This window comes from Gadus macrocephalus, chromosome 12, assembly GCF_031168955.1.
Source record: "Gadus macrocephalus chromosome 12, ASM3116895v1".
Lineage (NCBI taxonomy): Eukaryota > Metazoa > Chordata > Actinopteri > Gadiformes > Gadidae > Gadus > Gadus macrocephalus.
This window is the reverse complement of record NC_082393.1, coordinates 6,141,801-6,156,848: the sequence shown is the minus strand read 5'-3', so window position 1 is coordinate 6,156,848 and position 15,048 is coordinate 6,141,801. Positions and strand designations below refer to the sequence as shown.

Sequence of the window (15,048 nt, the reverse complement as noted above, 5' to 3'; positions counted from 1 at the left end):
GCGTGGAGCACAAGAACCAGTGCCGTGTCACTATTCCTGTTGGCGTGAAGAGCAACCAACACCCCCTGTTTCACTATCCCTGTTAGCATGCAGAACCACCTACGCTTCATGTTCCTGTTGGCATAAAGAACCACCACCTCTGCTTACCTATCCCTGTAAGCATGCAGAACCACCACCACCGTGTCATCACTATCCCTGTTAGCCTGAAGAACCACCACCTCTTCACTATCCCTGTTAGCATGAGGAACCAACACCACTTCACTATCCCTGTTAGCATTAGGAACCACCACCACTTCACTATCCCTGTTAGCATGAATATCCACCACCACTTCAGATCTCTGTCAGCATTAAGAGCACAGCTTCACTGTCCCTGTTACCATGAAGAACCACCACCACGGCTTCACTATCCCTTTTAGCATTAAGAACCACCACCAGAGTGTCTTCACTATCACTGTTAGCATTAAGAACCACCACCACTTCACTATCCCTGTTAGCATTAAGATCAGAACCGCTTCACTATCCCTGTTAGCATGAAGAACCACAACCACTTCACTATCCCTGTTAGCATTAAGATCAGAACCGCTTCACTATCCCTGTTAGCATGAAGAACCACCACCACTTCACTATCCCTGTTAGCATTAAGAACCACCACCACTTCACTATCCCTGTTAGCATTAAGATCAGAACCGCTTCACTATCCCTGTTAGCATGAAGAACCACAACCACTTCACTATCCCTGTTAGCATTAAGATCAGAACCGCTTCACTATCCCTGTTAGCATTAAGAACCACCACCACTTCACTATCCCCGTTAGCATTAAGAACCACCACCAGAGTGTCTTCACTATCACTGTTAGCATTAAGAACCACCACCACTTCACTATCCCTGTTAGCATTAAGATCAGCACAGCCTCACTATCCCTGTTAGCATTAACATCAGCACAGCCTCACTATCCTTGTTAGCATTAATAACCACCACCACTTCATTATTCCTGTTAGCATTAAGAACCACCACCACTTAATTATTCCTGTTAGCATTAAGAACCACCATGGCTCCACTTTCCCTGTTTTCACAACACTCTGCACTTTTTCCCCTCCAGCATATTTGCATGCTTTTTTAATTTACTCTGGCACCTTATTTACATTCATCATGTCTTGATTATCTGTGGCCAAAGGCTGTAGCCTTGACGCCCAGACCTTCTTAGTAAGCATAACATATGTATTACATTGACTCCTCAATGTAATAAATTATACTATTCAAAGATTGACTTTGGATTATGTATTTCAGTGCTTCAATATAAGAAACTTCCAATGCATAGCCTTTAGGCTACAGCCGGATTTCCACAGTGCTGTCAAACTCGATGAGGCTCAGGCTTTACCTTGTTGGATTAAGAGGGATGAGGAGGGATTTCAAATCCACCTCCCTTGTTTCAATATAAATTACAATACGATCAATGCTGTGAATACGGTTCTGTAAAATAATCGATGTGTATTTGGCGGATGTTTTCTACATCCCCACCCCTCTTGTCTAATTCTCTCTCTCTCTCTCTCTCTCTCTCTCTCTCTCTCTCTCTCTCTCTCTCTCTCTCTCTCTCTCTCTCTCTCTCTCTCTCACACACTATAAAGCTATCTCTACTGATCTCAGCCTGCTTCTGTTGTGTTTTTATAAAACCTACAGCTTTGTTGGTTCAAAGGTCAACATGGTAGAATATTGGCTATGTCTACCGTTCAATAAGATTGTCAAAAGGGTGGCTCAAAAATATTTTAGAATGAGCTGCGTTCAAATAGAAAATGCATACATAATACAATGATATATAATAAGATAAAAGTGCTTTGTGAGACCTGTGGAGGTCTTCAGGATGTCCGAGGTGTTTCTCAGGCCCCGGAAGTCGAACTGGTAGAGCCTCCAGGACTTCTGGTCCGACGCCTCCACAGAGTTCCTCCTCCACTTATAGATCATTTCGTCCCGTGGGTATCCATCTGCAACCATGAGCGAGTCTCGATGTAAGTGTTTGTCCCAGATGGCTGGTAAACAACCATTTAAATATGTATGTAGCTGTTTTTTTTATACATTTTATTTGAGATTGTTTTGCATTTATTTTGAACACTGGAAAATAAGGAGGAAAAAAGTCTTGAATGAGAACTTTGAGGTTTAACTTATGTGTGAGAGGCCCAATCCCAAAGTGAGCCCTGAGGACTGAGGACTAAGGACTCACGGAATTAATTGATCTCAGGTGCTAAGTGAGTGAGTGCGTGAGGCCACATGGGCTCAGATAGGTATATACGGGATTGGGAAAGCACATGACGAGAGCACATGTTACCTTGGCAACGTTTAATGACAAAGATGCTGCTGACACTTGCAATGAAAACAATTTATTGATATTAGAAAATGTAATTTTTACTTTTTGAATACTACTTCAGTATAAAGGATGTACTGAATTAGGTGATTATTGGCATACACATACTAATCATAAGTCAGAACGGGCTACATTTGGCTGAATTATAAAAGGTATAATTAGTAATATGAAGAGCCGTTTGGCAGCCAAAAGAGCCGGCTCTGGTTGGTGAGCTGATCCAAATGATCCGGCTCACTAAAAAAAGGCTGAAATTCCCATCTTGTCGCGCATTGACAGTAGCGTTGTCTTGTTGTTTACCTTTGAACTGTGGGTAATTCCCTTAGGTGAAGTCTGCACTGATGCAGACTCACAAAAAGGGCTCGCTAAGCGTGGATTCAAACCCTCATGCCCTTTGGAATTCGACATTGGGACAGCCCTAAAGCCTTAATAATTTTGCGAGAACGCGCAACAAAGTCTGTGAGTCCGTGAGTCTGGACATTGGGATTGGGCCATAGAGAACCATGTGTGTCTCAGACAGCAGAGTAAGTGAATGGGTCTGGGTTCATCAGCGCTCAGAATCCCCCTCAGTGACACCACTGACCTTCACATGATGGGGGAGTTGTGCCCCAGGGTTCTTTTTTCGCACCGAGCTACTTGATCAGCTTGGATCAAAAGGAAAAACCGAAAAACCCCTTTCTGTCTATTTGAAAGGTGGAGTTGTGAAAAACTATGCTTGTGTGAAATGCTGTTCACTTGTCATCTGTGGCTGATCTGTTTCAGAAGTTGTCATTTATTTCAAATGTTGGAGTTTTCTCCTGACCTTCAATGCATCAGTCGTGGCTTTATGTAATAATTGGGTACATTTCATATTTATTTTCTTAACCAAACAAGAACTGCCTATGCAGATATGGAGACAAGTCATGCGCATAATCTGCAACTATAACGCTTGCCTCAAATGTTTTATGTTAAGCAGCTCTTTTGAATTGCCGCCCCGTCCTTAAACCGTTGGTATCGTACTTGAGCTCTAGTTTGGACTGTGTTTGGCTCGTTCTTATTCCGGCTGCACCATCTGGTTGCACTCAATTGTAGTGTGTATGTAACAAATATATTACACTCCCAGACAATGCACATGATTTAGAATTAAAGGTTTCTGAGTATTTCTGAGTAACCGGAAGAGTTTAAGATGCACTCCGGTCCAATCTAACACAATTATTCCTAAATGATGAGAAGAATAATCAAATGAGAGGCGATCTAGTAGCTTGAATACTGACCGACAAAATGTATAGGCATTTTTAGGATTTGACATGCAGTGCCATCAGGGCAATCACGTGTTTTGCCAAAATCTACATCATTCACCAATCAAGACAGAATGTTACTTATCATACAGAATATATCAGGACTATTTATATTGACTATATAATGCACAGTAAAGCTTTGTTAATAACCGAAGATGTGTAATTCTCTAATGCGATTATCAACCTGACGTATAATCACAATGATGACAACTAGTTTGCTTGGACCCAAGACTCCTAGTCTAATCTATTATTATCCTCACATTAATAATCTGGTTATTTTTTAGAACTGCCAGTGTGTTCTCCATTAATTTCAAAACAAATTTAGCGATAAATCATCATATCTTTCTCATAAGCAATAATGTTGGAAAGAAGTCAGGGATATTGCTTCCTATAATTCTTTGTAATGTTTCTCTTAGGAGACAGATTAAACACAGATAGCTACAGCTGGTATATTACTTATGAACATGTCATTCATCTGGTTGATTAATGTTTGAAAATTAGTCTCAGCATGACTGTAACCTACATAAATATCCTGAAGTTATTTCAGAACAGCGGTCCTTAAACTGTGGGTCATAAGTGGATGGCAATAATATACATTTTACGCAAAAAAAATATTTAGCAAAAACCTTAAATGCACAAAATATTATACCGTCTCCAGGGAAACCACGATCTGGGTCACAGCAAGAAGTATCTTTCTAAGCCCCCCACTTTAGAAAGATACTGAACATCTGCCGATCTGTCAGTTTTACTAGTTTGACATGGTACAAAAATAAAACAACTAAATGAATGACATGACGGAAGCTTAACAGACTAAGCGTGTAACAACAGGGAATGCCATGACGACAAAGAAACACCATGGCAACCGCTGAAGAAGCCAGGTGTTGTCTAGGGTGTGTGTACTCACAGCTGGAGAAGATGAGGGGGCACGAGTGGTGGTCCATTGGGAAGTTGTGCAGCTGCAGCTGACACTCTGCGTTGATGGTCAGCCTGCAGCGTAACAAGACACAACAGTGTGTGTGTGTGTGTGTGTGTGTGTGTGTGTGTGTGTGTGTGTGTGTGTGTGTGTGTGTGTGTGTGTGTGTGTGTGTGTGTGTGTGTGTGTGTGTGTGTGTGTGTGTGTGTGTGTGTGACACAATAACCTAGAAATACCGGAGGCACCAAGCCAAACTTGAAATATAAGGTGTTATGCATGTTGTTTGGAAATAAATCGGGATGGAAGGAGGTGAATTGCATGTCCGGTCAAGCATGTAAAAGATATTGGGGTTTAATCGGTCGATTTTTGAAAGACTTTTGCTGTGATAGTGAAAGAATGTTTTTTGAAGATTTCTGGGTAAAAAGTTAGTTATTTTGGCTCTTAATCTGCTGTGTGATCCTCTGGCTCTTTCATAGACTAAGCTATTTTCCTGTGTTAGCAGAAAACAGATGAGTTCACTATGATACTCATGCTGTGTTTGGCCAGAAAATGGGAGACTTCTCAATCCTAGAATTGAAAGAAACTGGAGTAATGGATCTGGGTCACTATGGCCTTCTGTCCATCAACCAATCAATATATTTAAGCATTATCACCATTCAGCATGGTCCCAATACACTTTATAATTAATTATTTTTTAATATACATTAAAAATATGGTCTCATATTATATAAACATACAGAAAGCAAATAAAATAGAGAAATTATAACAACCACAGTAATAACATCAATGTGGCTTTAAGTAGTATTAATAAAACTTGAACTCAACCAACTAATGCCTAATTTTCAAGGCATAATTCAGTTTATCATAATCAATATTACTAATTGTTTGTTTCATTAAGCCCACATGGGTAGACAATCAAACTTCAGATAATTTAAGTTAAAACAAATTAGGAGATTTCTCAGCTGGAACTCTCCGGTGAAGACTTGATTATTTATGGGGTGGTAATTGCTCCGTTGACCTTTTGAATAACCCGAGTTGAATAACGGAAGAATGGCAGTGATGTGAGCCTACAGAATACCGATGAGAGACGGAGGGAAATCATCCCAGTGAATCACCAAAAGAATCCTCCTCATCGTAATTTCTCATTAACTTTCCACGGTGTGGCCCATCCATGTTCAAATCAAACATGGAGGGAAAGCTGCAGTATAATCATTCTGGTTTGTAGAGTATGGAGCAGAACACGGATATATTTAGAAATATTTCTAAAGTCTCCCCACCCTCAGTCTTTCCCGAGTAAATCGATATCTGTTATTATGAACCAAAATTGAAATCTCTTGCACTAGTGGATCACCTTACTTATAACACAAACAGATTTATTTTTAGATGAGAACAATTTGCAGATTTCTCAGTGCATGCTTATGTGTTGTGCGTGTTGGATTGGATCATTGCTGACTTATGCGGAGAGTTGCTCATGTGATTCTAAGTGAAATGATCCCAAGCGACTCAATTAGGAACCTTAACGGAGGTCGAAACAGGTTCACCAAGAGGCGGACATGATTGATGCTCTTGAACTATGGTGTACTTTTAAGTCTGTCTCAAGTACGGGTACGGTCGCAGCTACCTGGGAGAAAACTCACCTTTCACTGATGCCTAGACAAACATTATATGCACTAGCAGCATCATCTTCAAAAGATGTTGCTAAACTTGGCATGTAAACCTTGGTACTGATAGCCTGGTGAAGCTACATAATTGGTTCCTAATCTTTCTCTGGGCTAAGGCGCACCAAAGATCCAAACCAGATTCAAGGCTCAACATTGTAAAGTTGTAGGCAATGACAAGGAAGAATTTGACACGCATACTTTATATACACAAAGTGTGAAGTATAAATGATGATATTTACATTTACATTTAGAGCATTTAGCAGACGCTTTTATCCAAAGCGACTTACAATAAGTACATTTTTCATAAGAAGTGCATCAATATATCGCTGTCGGTACAGAAAGGATGTTCATAGAACCAAGTGCAAGTACCACAATCGCTAGGCTAATCAATTCCCCGTGTTACAGCCATGATAGCAGCTACTGCAGTTGCTACACAGTTAAGTACTATAATACAATACAATACAATACAATACAATACAATACAGTTCACAATGGTGGCCAGAAGGGGGAGGGTGGCTATGCAGAGTCGAGGTGGACTCTGAACAGGTGAGTCTTGAGTCTTTTTCGGAAGATAGTGAGCGACTCTGCGGTCCTGAGTGTGGCAGGGAGCTCGTTCCACCACTGAGGTCCCAAAACCGAGAAAAGTTGTGACTTTGCTGAACGGCCTTTGCTAGCTCTTAGCGATGGCGGTTCCAGACGTCCAGCTGAGGTAGTTGAGCGGAGGGATCGAGTTGGGGTGTGTGGCTTTAGCAATGCTTGGAGGTAGGCAGGGGCAGTTCTATCGACTGCCTTGTATGCCAGTACCATCGTCTTAAATTTGATGCGAGTTACTACAGGGAGCCAGTGGAGGTCCCGGAAGAGGGGGGTCACATGGGAGAACTTTGGTAGGTTGAACACGGGGCGCGCTGCCGCTTCTGGATGCGCTGCAAAGGTTTAATCGCAGAGGCAGGAAGTCCAGCCAGGAGTGAGTTGCAGTAGTCGAGGCGGGAGATGACCAGTGAATGGACTAGAAGCTGAGCTGCTTCCCTTGTGAGGAAGGGCCGGATTCTGCGGATGTGGTAAAGTGAAAATCGGCAGGATCGGGCAAACGCAGTGATGTTTGCAGTGCAGGATAATTGATTGTCCACTACCACACCGAGGTTTCTGGCAGTTGGAGAGGGAGATACAGTGATGTTCTCGACGGTGACCAGTAAGTCCATGTGTGGGCAATCTTTCCCTGGGATTAGGAGGAGCTCGGTTTTGTTGAGGTTAAGCCTCAGGTGATGGGCAGTTGTCCAGGTGCTGACGTCCGCCAGACATTCCGATATGCGTGTTGCAATCAGGGTTTTATCAGATGAGGGGAAAGAGAGATATAGCTGAGTGTCGTCAGCATAGCAGTGATAGGAGAAGCCGTGTGATGCAATTACCGAGCCCAGAGACCTGGTATAGAGGGAGAACAGAAGAGGCCCCAGTACAGAGCCTTGAGGGACACCAGTTTCAAGCGTGCAAGGTTTGGACAAGGAGCCATTCCATGTCACTTGATGGCCTTAAATATTCAGATATGGCAAATTGATATTAATGCCAAGATTGAATGTGTATTTATTTATTTTTTATTTTAGTTATTAGTTTATGTTGATTGGCTCAAAAAATACCAAAATAACGAAAATAATTACAGACTATCAAACTTAAAGGTGATATATTATACCACCAGGTGTGCGCATGATAAGCCGTTACAAGACGTTTTGAAAATCTGACTCTTCTGACCACACAAGTGGGCCTGTCCACCTAGATGTATGACGGATAGATAAGCAACGTTTGCTATAGTCCACTGGGTAGGCTGGTAGACTGATCTATCCATCACACATCTAGGTGGACATGTCAGAAGAGGCACATTTTCAAAACAGCTTTTAACGGCTAATATGTCACCTTTTAATGTGAGGTTGTGTGAGGAACCATACAGGAAGTAATGACGGCCCTCGCTGTCAGGGATATTTCACACAACAAGGCAATTAATGAGCACACGACACCACAGCGACTATAAAGGAAGTCTCGAGGGTCCTACCTCAGGGTGTAGAGGATCTTGCCATCGTTCCATATCCGGAGCAGCTGGTTGGGCATGGTGATCCAGTGTGCTTCGGCGTTCTTCGAGTTCCTGAAAATGGTGTCTGGCAGCCAGATGAGGCCAACCATGTTGCTGTTCAGCGTCAGGATCTTCATAGTGCTGTTGTAGCTCAGCCTGCTGTCTGTCCACGTCTGGGCGAAGATGATGTCTATCTGGTACTCCTGGAAGAAAGGTCCCAGATGTGATACATGAAATGCACCACTTAAAGCTAGGGAAGCTCATTTGGACCAGCCAGACTAAGCTAGATATTGAAAGTATCAAACCAAAAATCCCATCCCTGCTACCTACCCGTAAAAATCCCCCGTCTACCTACCCGTAAGGCCTCTGCAGGGGCAGAGGCCTAACGGGTAGGTAGACGGGCAGGTAGGTTGTTAGACAGGTAGCATAGCCAATCACTTCATTCAGGCTAATACCGGCATGATTGAACGGTGTTATTAAAGGCCTGCTACAATCACCGATACTGGAGTTATTTATTTATTTATTTTCTCGGAGCAGTTGATTTATTGAGTGCTGTCAGGAGGTACAAATGCTCTTATATTAATTGCCCACACTTTCATTTTTAGAATGTGTTTGTTTAATCCCAGACCCGATATTCCAGAAAGAAACTAAAGTGAAAGTGAAACAACCTGGTGGGCACTCAAAGGTCCAGTCCATTGTAGACCTCCGGTTTATATCTCACCACTCAGGGGGCTACCATTAGTCAAACAGCTAGTGTTTCTAGGCTTGTAAGGTAAGAATTTGACATTGCTTTATACAATAAGCCCGAATATTGGCATCCTTGGAAGGCTAGTTTCTCAGCTAAATCTTCCCCATCCGTTTTTGGGTGCCAATCAACTGAGACGTATTGGCTTGATTGATGACAGGCTATTCCAACATTATTTGTATGTTTCTCTAGTAAACAACCTTCTGACATTTATCAATAGCCTTGTACTATTATTAGCCTTTTATTATGTACAGGACAAAATCCCCTTGTTTTTTTTATCATCTCCTTTATATCTTTAAAATAATAATAGGTTGATCATATTATTGATAATTGAGCAGACGAAAAAGTCACCAGAAGCAGGAGCCATTCTGTATTGAGCGGTTTACTTTCTAAATGTCATGGATGAAGCCGATGTCACAAACTAGTCGTAGAGTTCAGTGTAAAGACCTTTCTGTTGTCTAGCCTGAGAGCTCCAAAGTCCTCTAGAAATGTGGACAAGGATTACCTCCCTGGACATTAGCCGCGCTAGAGCAACTATTTTTTCATGGATATGAACATCATTCAAATGATGTGGGCAACCTTGGAATGATCTGTGGTATTGAAAGCCTTTGGGGACTAAATTGTAATTTTGCGATAAAGGCTGGGGCTGTGGTTCGAAACCTTCTCTGGGCTAAGGCTGACCAACTATTCTGCTACTAGGCTATTTTATATGCTCGATTAGTAGCATATTTTTTTTATTAAACATACAACTGACCTTCAAAAGGTATCACTAGGATACAGGCTCATACAAATCATTGGTGCAGTGATGCACTGCACTACATTGCTGAAGAACTCCCCATAATGGCTTTTGCTGAAATCTTCCTTCCGGAGGGAGGCCCACTCATAGAGATCAGAGGTCAACACACAGCCTGTGACGCTTGGATTACATGGATGACTGTTCCGTGCTGTATCCGGGGATAATAGCAGGGGTTGACTACCTCCATTCACCCCTGTAGAGGGGTCCACTGTCAGAACTAATGTACCACTGCTCCACCAAATGCTGGTGGTTTGGTTCAGTGTTGAAAACACACGTTCTTGTCTTTTCTGGTTTTCCCTTTTTGGAGTTTCGCACAAACCTATTGTTAAAGTTTCCTTTCCTTGACCTTAAAATAAAATATTTATTTAAATGTGTCAATCAGTGTTGAGGATTCTTAGTAAGTTGCTTTCATGGCGCATGTTACTGTGTTTGCACACTTCCCCAAAAATTCTGCAACGCCCACATGTGTTACCGACGTTGGTGTTGGTGTTTGTGGCGGCAGCGTGCAAGCACCTTTTTAAAACACTGTTTCGAAGCCGTTACAAAAACAATTATTTTAATTCATTATATTATTAATATTTAAAGATCAGAGTTAATCTCCTACCACATTCAATATGCAAATACATGATTAGGCTTTGAGATGCAGCTCTACTACTTTTTACCACTTCATTTAACCGGTGTCTCGAAAATTCTTTGTTAATACCAACCTATTCATGGTAGAACAAATGTCATAATTCAGTGTGCAGGTTGAGATCTTTGATGACAATGTAATGGCCTTGGTATTGTTTTCACAGGGCAGGAACCACCACACCGAACACTGATCTGTTTAGGACTGTGTTCCCTCTGGTCTTTTCCTAGCTGAGAGACACACAGGTTAGGCTAATTGGAGACCCTGTATCGGCTCTAGGCGCTGTTCAGTGCATTTGTCTGGCAGAACGTCCATCGTGTCAATCCCCATAGGCGATAAGCATTTATATAATGCTTTTCTAACCTGTGGCCACTGAAAGGGCTCTTCGGCTCGTTGTTCAGGGAATACTCAGCACTGGAGAGGCCAGCTGTATCCCTATCTTCATTATTAATTTCCCTTTATCTATGTTCCTGAAAGTCTCCATCGCTGTGGTCTCAGACTTATTTTCTATTCATAAATATCCTCCTCTCGTTTCTCCTGCCTTATGAGACACTTGGCCGATGGTCGCGGTGTAGATAGCGGTCGGGTCCGCAGGCCGATCTTGTTTATGAATTGGTAATTAAGCTGTTGTTCTCTCCACCCGTGGTCAAATGACCTTTGACCCCCCCCAGCTCTGCAATGCTGGCACACTGAGCAGTGATTTCAATAGCCGGGCCAATTAGACTCCAACATAAGTAAGCGAGCAGGCGTTTAGAAGCCAGACAGCGGCGAGAACATTTACAGCTCATATAGAGAAGGTCGGAATATATACTCCATTGTGAGGAAAGTCGTGAGGATTCTTTCACAAACGAGGACACAACAGACAGAATACAGTGCATTGAATAAGCAAAAAGGTGCTTCGTCTCTGAATGTCTGAGAATGGATGCATTCTGTGTAGGGATCGACCGATACCGATTTTTTAGGGCCGATACGATACCGATATTTTTTCATCAGCCTTAGCCGATACGCCGATACCGATTTTCTTGAGCCGATTATTATTATTTTTTTAAAAGGAACATTTATTGAACTTCAATTAAAAAAAACAATACTTAACAAATAGTAAAAACAGGTGAAGTAGAACAAGTAAGAACAAGTAGATGAACAATATTTAACAAATATTAAAAACAGGTGAGGTAGAACAAGTAAAAAAATAAATAAAATAAAATAAAATAAAATATCGGCGAAAATCAGCCGCGTATCGGCCGATACCGATACACGTAAAAAACGCGAATATCGGCCGATAATATCGGCCGACCGATATATCGGTCGATCCCTAATTCTGTGGTGGTGGCGGTCAGGCAGACTTATTTTTTTTGTCCCAAACAACACCACTGATCAATTATAAAGACATCACTGCATTGATTTGTACATTTCATCACTGAGATTTCAGTCATAGAAAAAATTATAAAAAGGTGTTCAAATCAACTATAGATAAATGCAGAACAAATAAACTTGGAGACAAAAACAAATTGCAATAAATAAAGATAATTAAATAAACCCTTGGAACACAGGACCCACGATCCTGTTCCCATCACGTTCCCTATACATCCTGGGAACATAGGAATGACCCCAATAGCAGTAGCATTATTAGCAGTAGTCTTGCGAATAAGTTCCACAGTATCTGATGTAGTCCTGCTGAGGGAACGAGTCAACATGGTAATAAAACCACAATAAAACAGATGTCAACAACACAACAACTATTGCGCTTATTTAATTTAGGGGATCAGTTAACCTCTGAAGTTTATGATGACAATAATATCTCACTTCAATGAATGTGGTGTGCTGTACAGATAAAGTGTCTTATTGTCGTCATTTGGCTATTGCAGCTCCTAGTTGGAAGACAAATCGACCCAATATAGAACAATGAAAAGCAAAAGGCTTATCCCAAATTAAATTTTAATAGTAGTTATCAGCATCACGCAAAGCTTACGCAAAACACAACACCAAACGACCATGACAGGAACTCAAAAGCCCATCTGTTTTAGTTTGAGAGGCAACGAGAGATACTTTAATGCCGGAGGGTTTTTTCTCCGTAATGAAATATGAGACCAAAAAAATCACAAACATAAGCTGGGAGGGTTCCAAAGTAATTCAAGCGTGAATCTGAATCAATCTCACACAAACACAGACACACAGACACACAGACAGACCGACACAGACACACACACACACTTCAATGAATATTTTACAAACTGTCGCGTTCCACAGAATAATCTACATTGTTGGAGTGGAGTGCATCTGAGCACCGAACCCTGGTGAAAGCTCATTCTGCAACGGCAGTTTGACTCAGGTAGCGTTCCAGGGCAGTCTGTTTACCCTGTCTGACTCCTAAACCAAAAGTTCTGGGTTTGATTCCTTCAAATGTCCATATTCTACCAGCACCCGTCCTTGAACAAAGAAATTAATAATAAAAACGACCTGCTCTTCATTGAAATGTATCTATAAAATACATGGCAGGACGCATTGTGGAAATGTTCTCCTGCCTAAATGACTCAACAGTAAGCACTGACTGTAAAGCTAACCCTCCACATTAACATGAATACTAATCTGTGGAATGGAGCCTTATCTTCCTCTATGGAGGAATGGCTGAGAGTGTGTCATCCATCCCTCCCCTCGCCTCCATCTCCCCCAGACACTGGCGAGCCGTCTGCCCCCAAAAGACCCCCGTGCTGGCGTCAGTCCCTTATACGCCGTCTCCCACCCACCCGTTGGCCCAGCATCAATCCCCTCGCCGCGACACCACCAAATGTACCGCATAATTCACCACGAGACTCTGGGCCCAGATAATGACAGAGTACAATACTGCTCATTAAGCAGGGCATATTAACTTTGCAGTATATGTCAATCCACTTGTCTTGAGTGGATGAAAATACTGCCGTTGATGAGGATAGACTAACTAGATAGTTTATAAAAATGTTATTATGCTGGCTTTGAGGATAAAGCAACTAATACTTTAAAACAACGGTATAAAACAGTAGTTGATGAGGATATTGCAACTGGCAATGAGGGTAGAGGGAGAGATACTTTAAAACTATATAATAATACTGTAGTAGATGAGGATAGAGCAACAGATATTTTAAGATAATATAATTCTATAGTACAAGGTCATGAGGATAGAGAAATATACACTTTAAAAAAGTATTATAGTACTGTATTACAACCCACTTTGCTGCATTTTAGATGGCTGAATATTTAATGTTTTATTGTTTTAAGAGTTACTCCCTGTCAAAAATTACCTTGTGTGATGAGATTTCACCTTTCCGTTACATTATTTAAAATGGTACATTTAAAATAGTATGTACTAGTTACACTTGTACCGCATGTTTTAATATGAATTGAGTTACAACAAAACGATGCCACGACCTTTCACACATTGTTTAATATCAAATGGTGTGTGAGGGGGGGAAACGATTTCACCTTCAAACATCTGCTGATTGGTGGCCAGATGAAGCCATTCATCATAGTTTGTATTGAGAGTGACAGTGCCGGACACAGAGTATTATAACACAGAATGCTGCAAGCCAGTCAGAGAGGTAATATGCGGTTGCCTTGTTTCACCACAGTTGTCCCTTCGTAGGAGATTAGGGTACATCTTGGGGGACATACCTTCTCGGAGAGATGGAATTTTCAACAACTCGTAATAGCATCATCTTTTTGTCCCCTGTGAGCTGCCGTAGAAAAAGCCAGACATGCTCAGTTGACCTGCCTGTCCCTTACGTGCGCTTAATTTCAACTCTTCTTTATCGTTTCCGAGAGGGCAAAGTATTCATCAAACCATGATGAATGAAGAAAGGATTTTTAAGAGTATGTGTATGTGTATGTGTCTGTGTGTCTTTATGTGTGTGTGTGTATGTGTGGTTTCACTTCTGTTTTAAAAGTTCAAGGAGGACATTTCTAATTATCCTCATCTTGTTTTACACGTAGAAGCCGACAGAGGGGAACGCAGTCCCTGAATCGATTTCCATATTCCAATGACTTCAGTTGCTGCAAATATGTCACGTACTCCGAGATGTGTCGCTACTCTGGGAAGACAGGGCTGTGTGATGTACAGTCTCACTCACCCACACAGATATTGCTGGACGCAATCTATATTTCTGACACTGAAAAGTAATTCTAAGTTTATAAGTTTAATTATTATTAGGTATTGTTGGTTGTATAAGGTTGATACAGCTGACTGATACATGTCCTGGGGTTTACCTTGCTCAGGGATGGCTACAGAAAGGCTGTGGACATCGGAAATGGAACCCACTACCTTTGGGCTGGGAGACTGAACCCCGACACTACACAATCTATGACGGTGACGTCTATTACAGCAATTACAGACAAGGATCTTATACTCAACTATAGATATTCTGATCTGAAAACCATTTCACACAGACAGACACACAGACACGCACACTTTATATATATATATATATATATATATATATATATATACCTCTCTCTGACCCAGACACACGCACTATGCTCTTTCTCTCTGTCTCCTGTTCTCTAGACTTCTCGGAACCGTTTGAATAATAACAGGTTGGCAAATAGGAAGAAGGCAATGAAATTCAAAGAAGAAAGATTGTTTCTAG

The 15,048-nt window shown here is 41.5% G+C and overlaps 1 protein-coding gene across 2 annotated transcripts in view; it reads right to left on the bottom strand.

The window, feature by feature from the left end:
* The window catches only part of LOC132468927 (gamma-aminobutyric acid receptor subunit gamma-3), a 72,694-nt gene that overhangs the window by 12,428 nt on the left and 45,218 nt on the right, over positions 1–15,048 (bottom strand). For both annotated transcript variants that reach the window (XM_060066760.1, XM_060066761.1), the window contains exons 4-6: positions 8,246–8,466; positions 4,535–4,617; positions 1,842–1,979 (exon numbers count right to left, since the gene is read on the bottom strand). In XM_060066760.1, the coding sequence (XP_059922743.1) occupies positions 1,842–1,979; positions 4,535–4,617; positions 8,246–8,466 (442 nt within the window). The remainder of the gene's footprint in view (positions 1–1,841; positions 1,980–4,534; positions 4,618–8,245; positions 8,467–15,048) is intronic.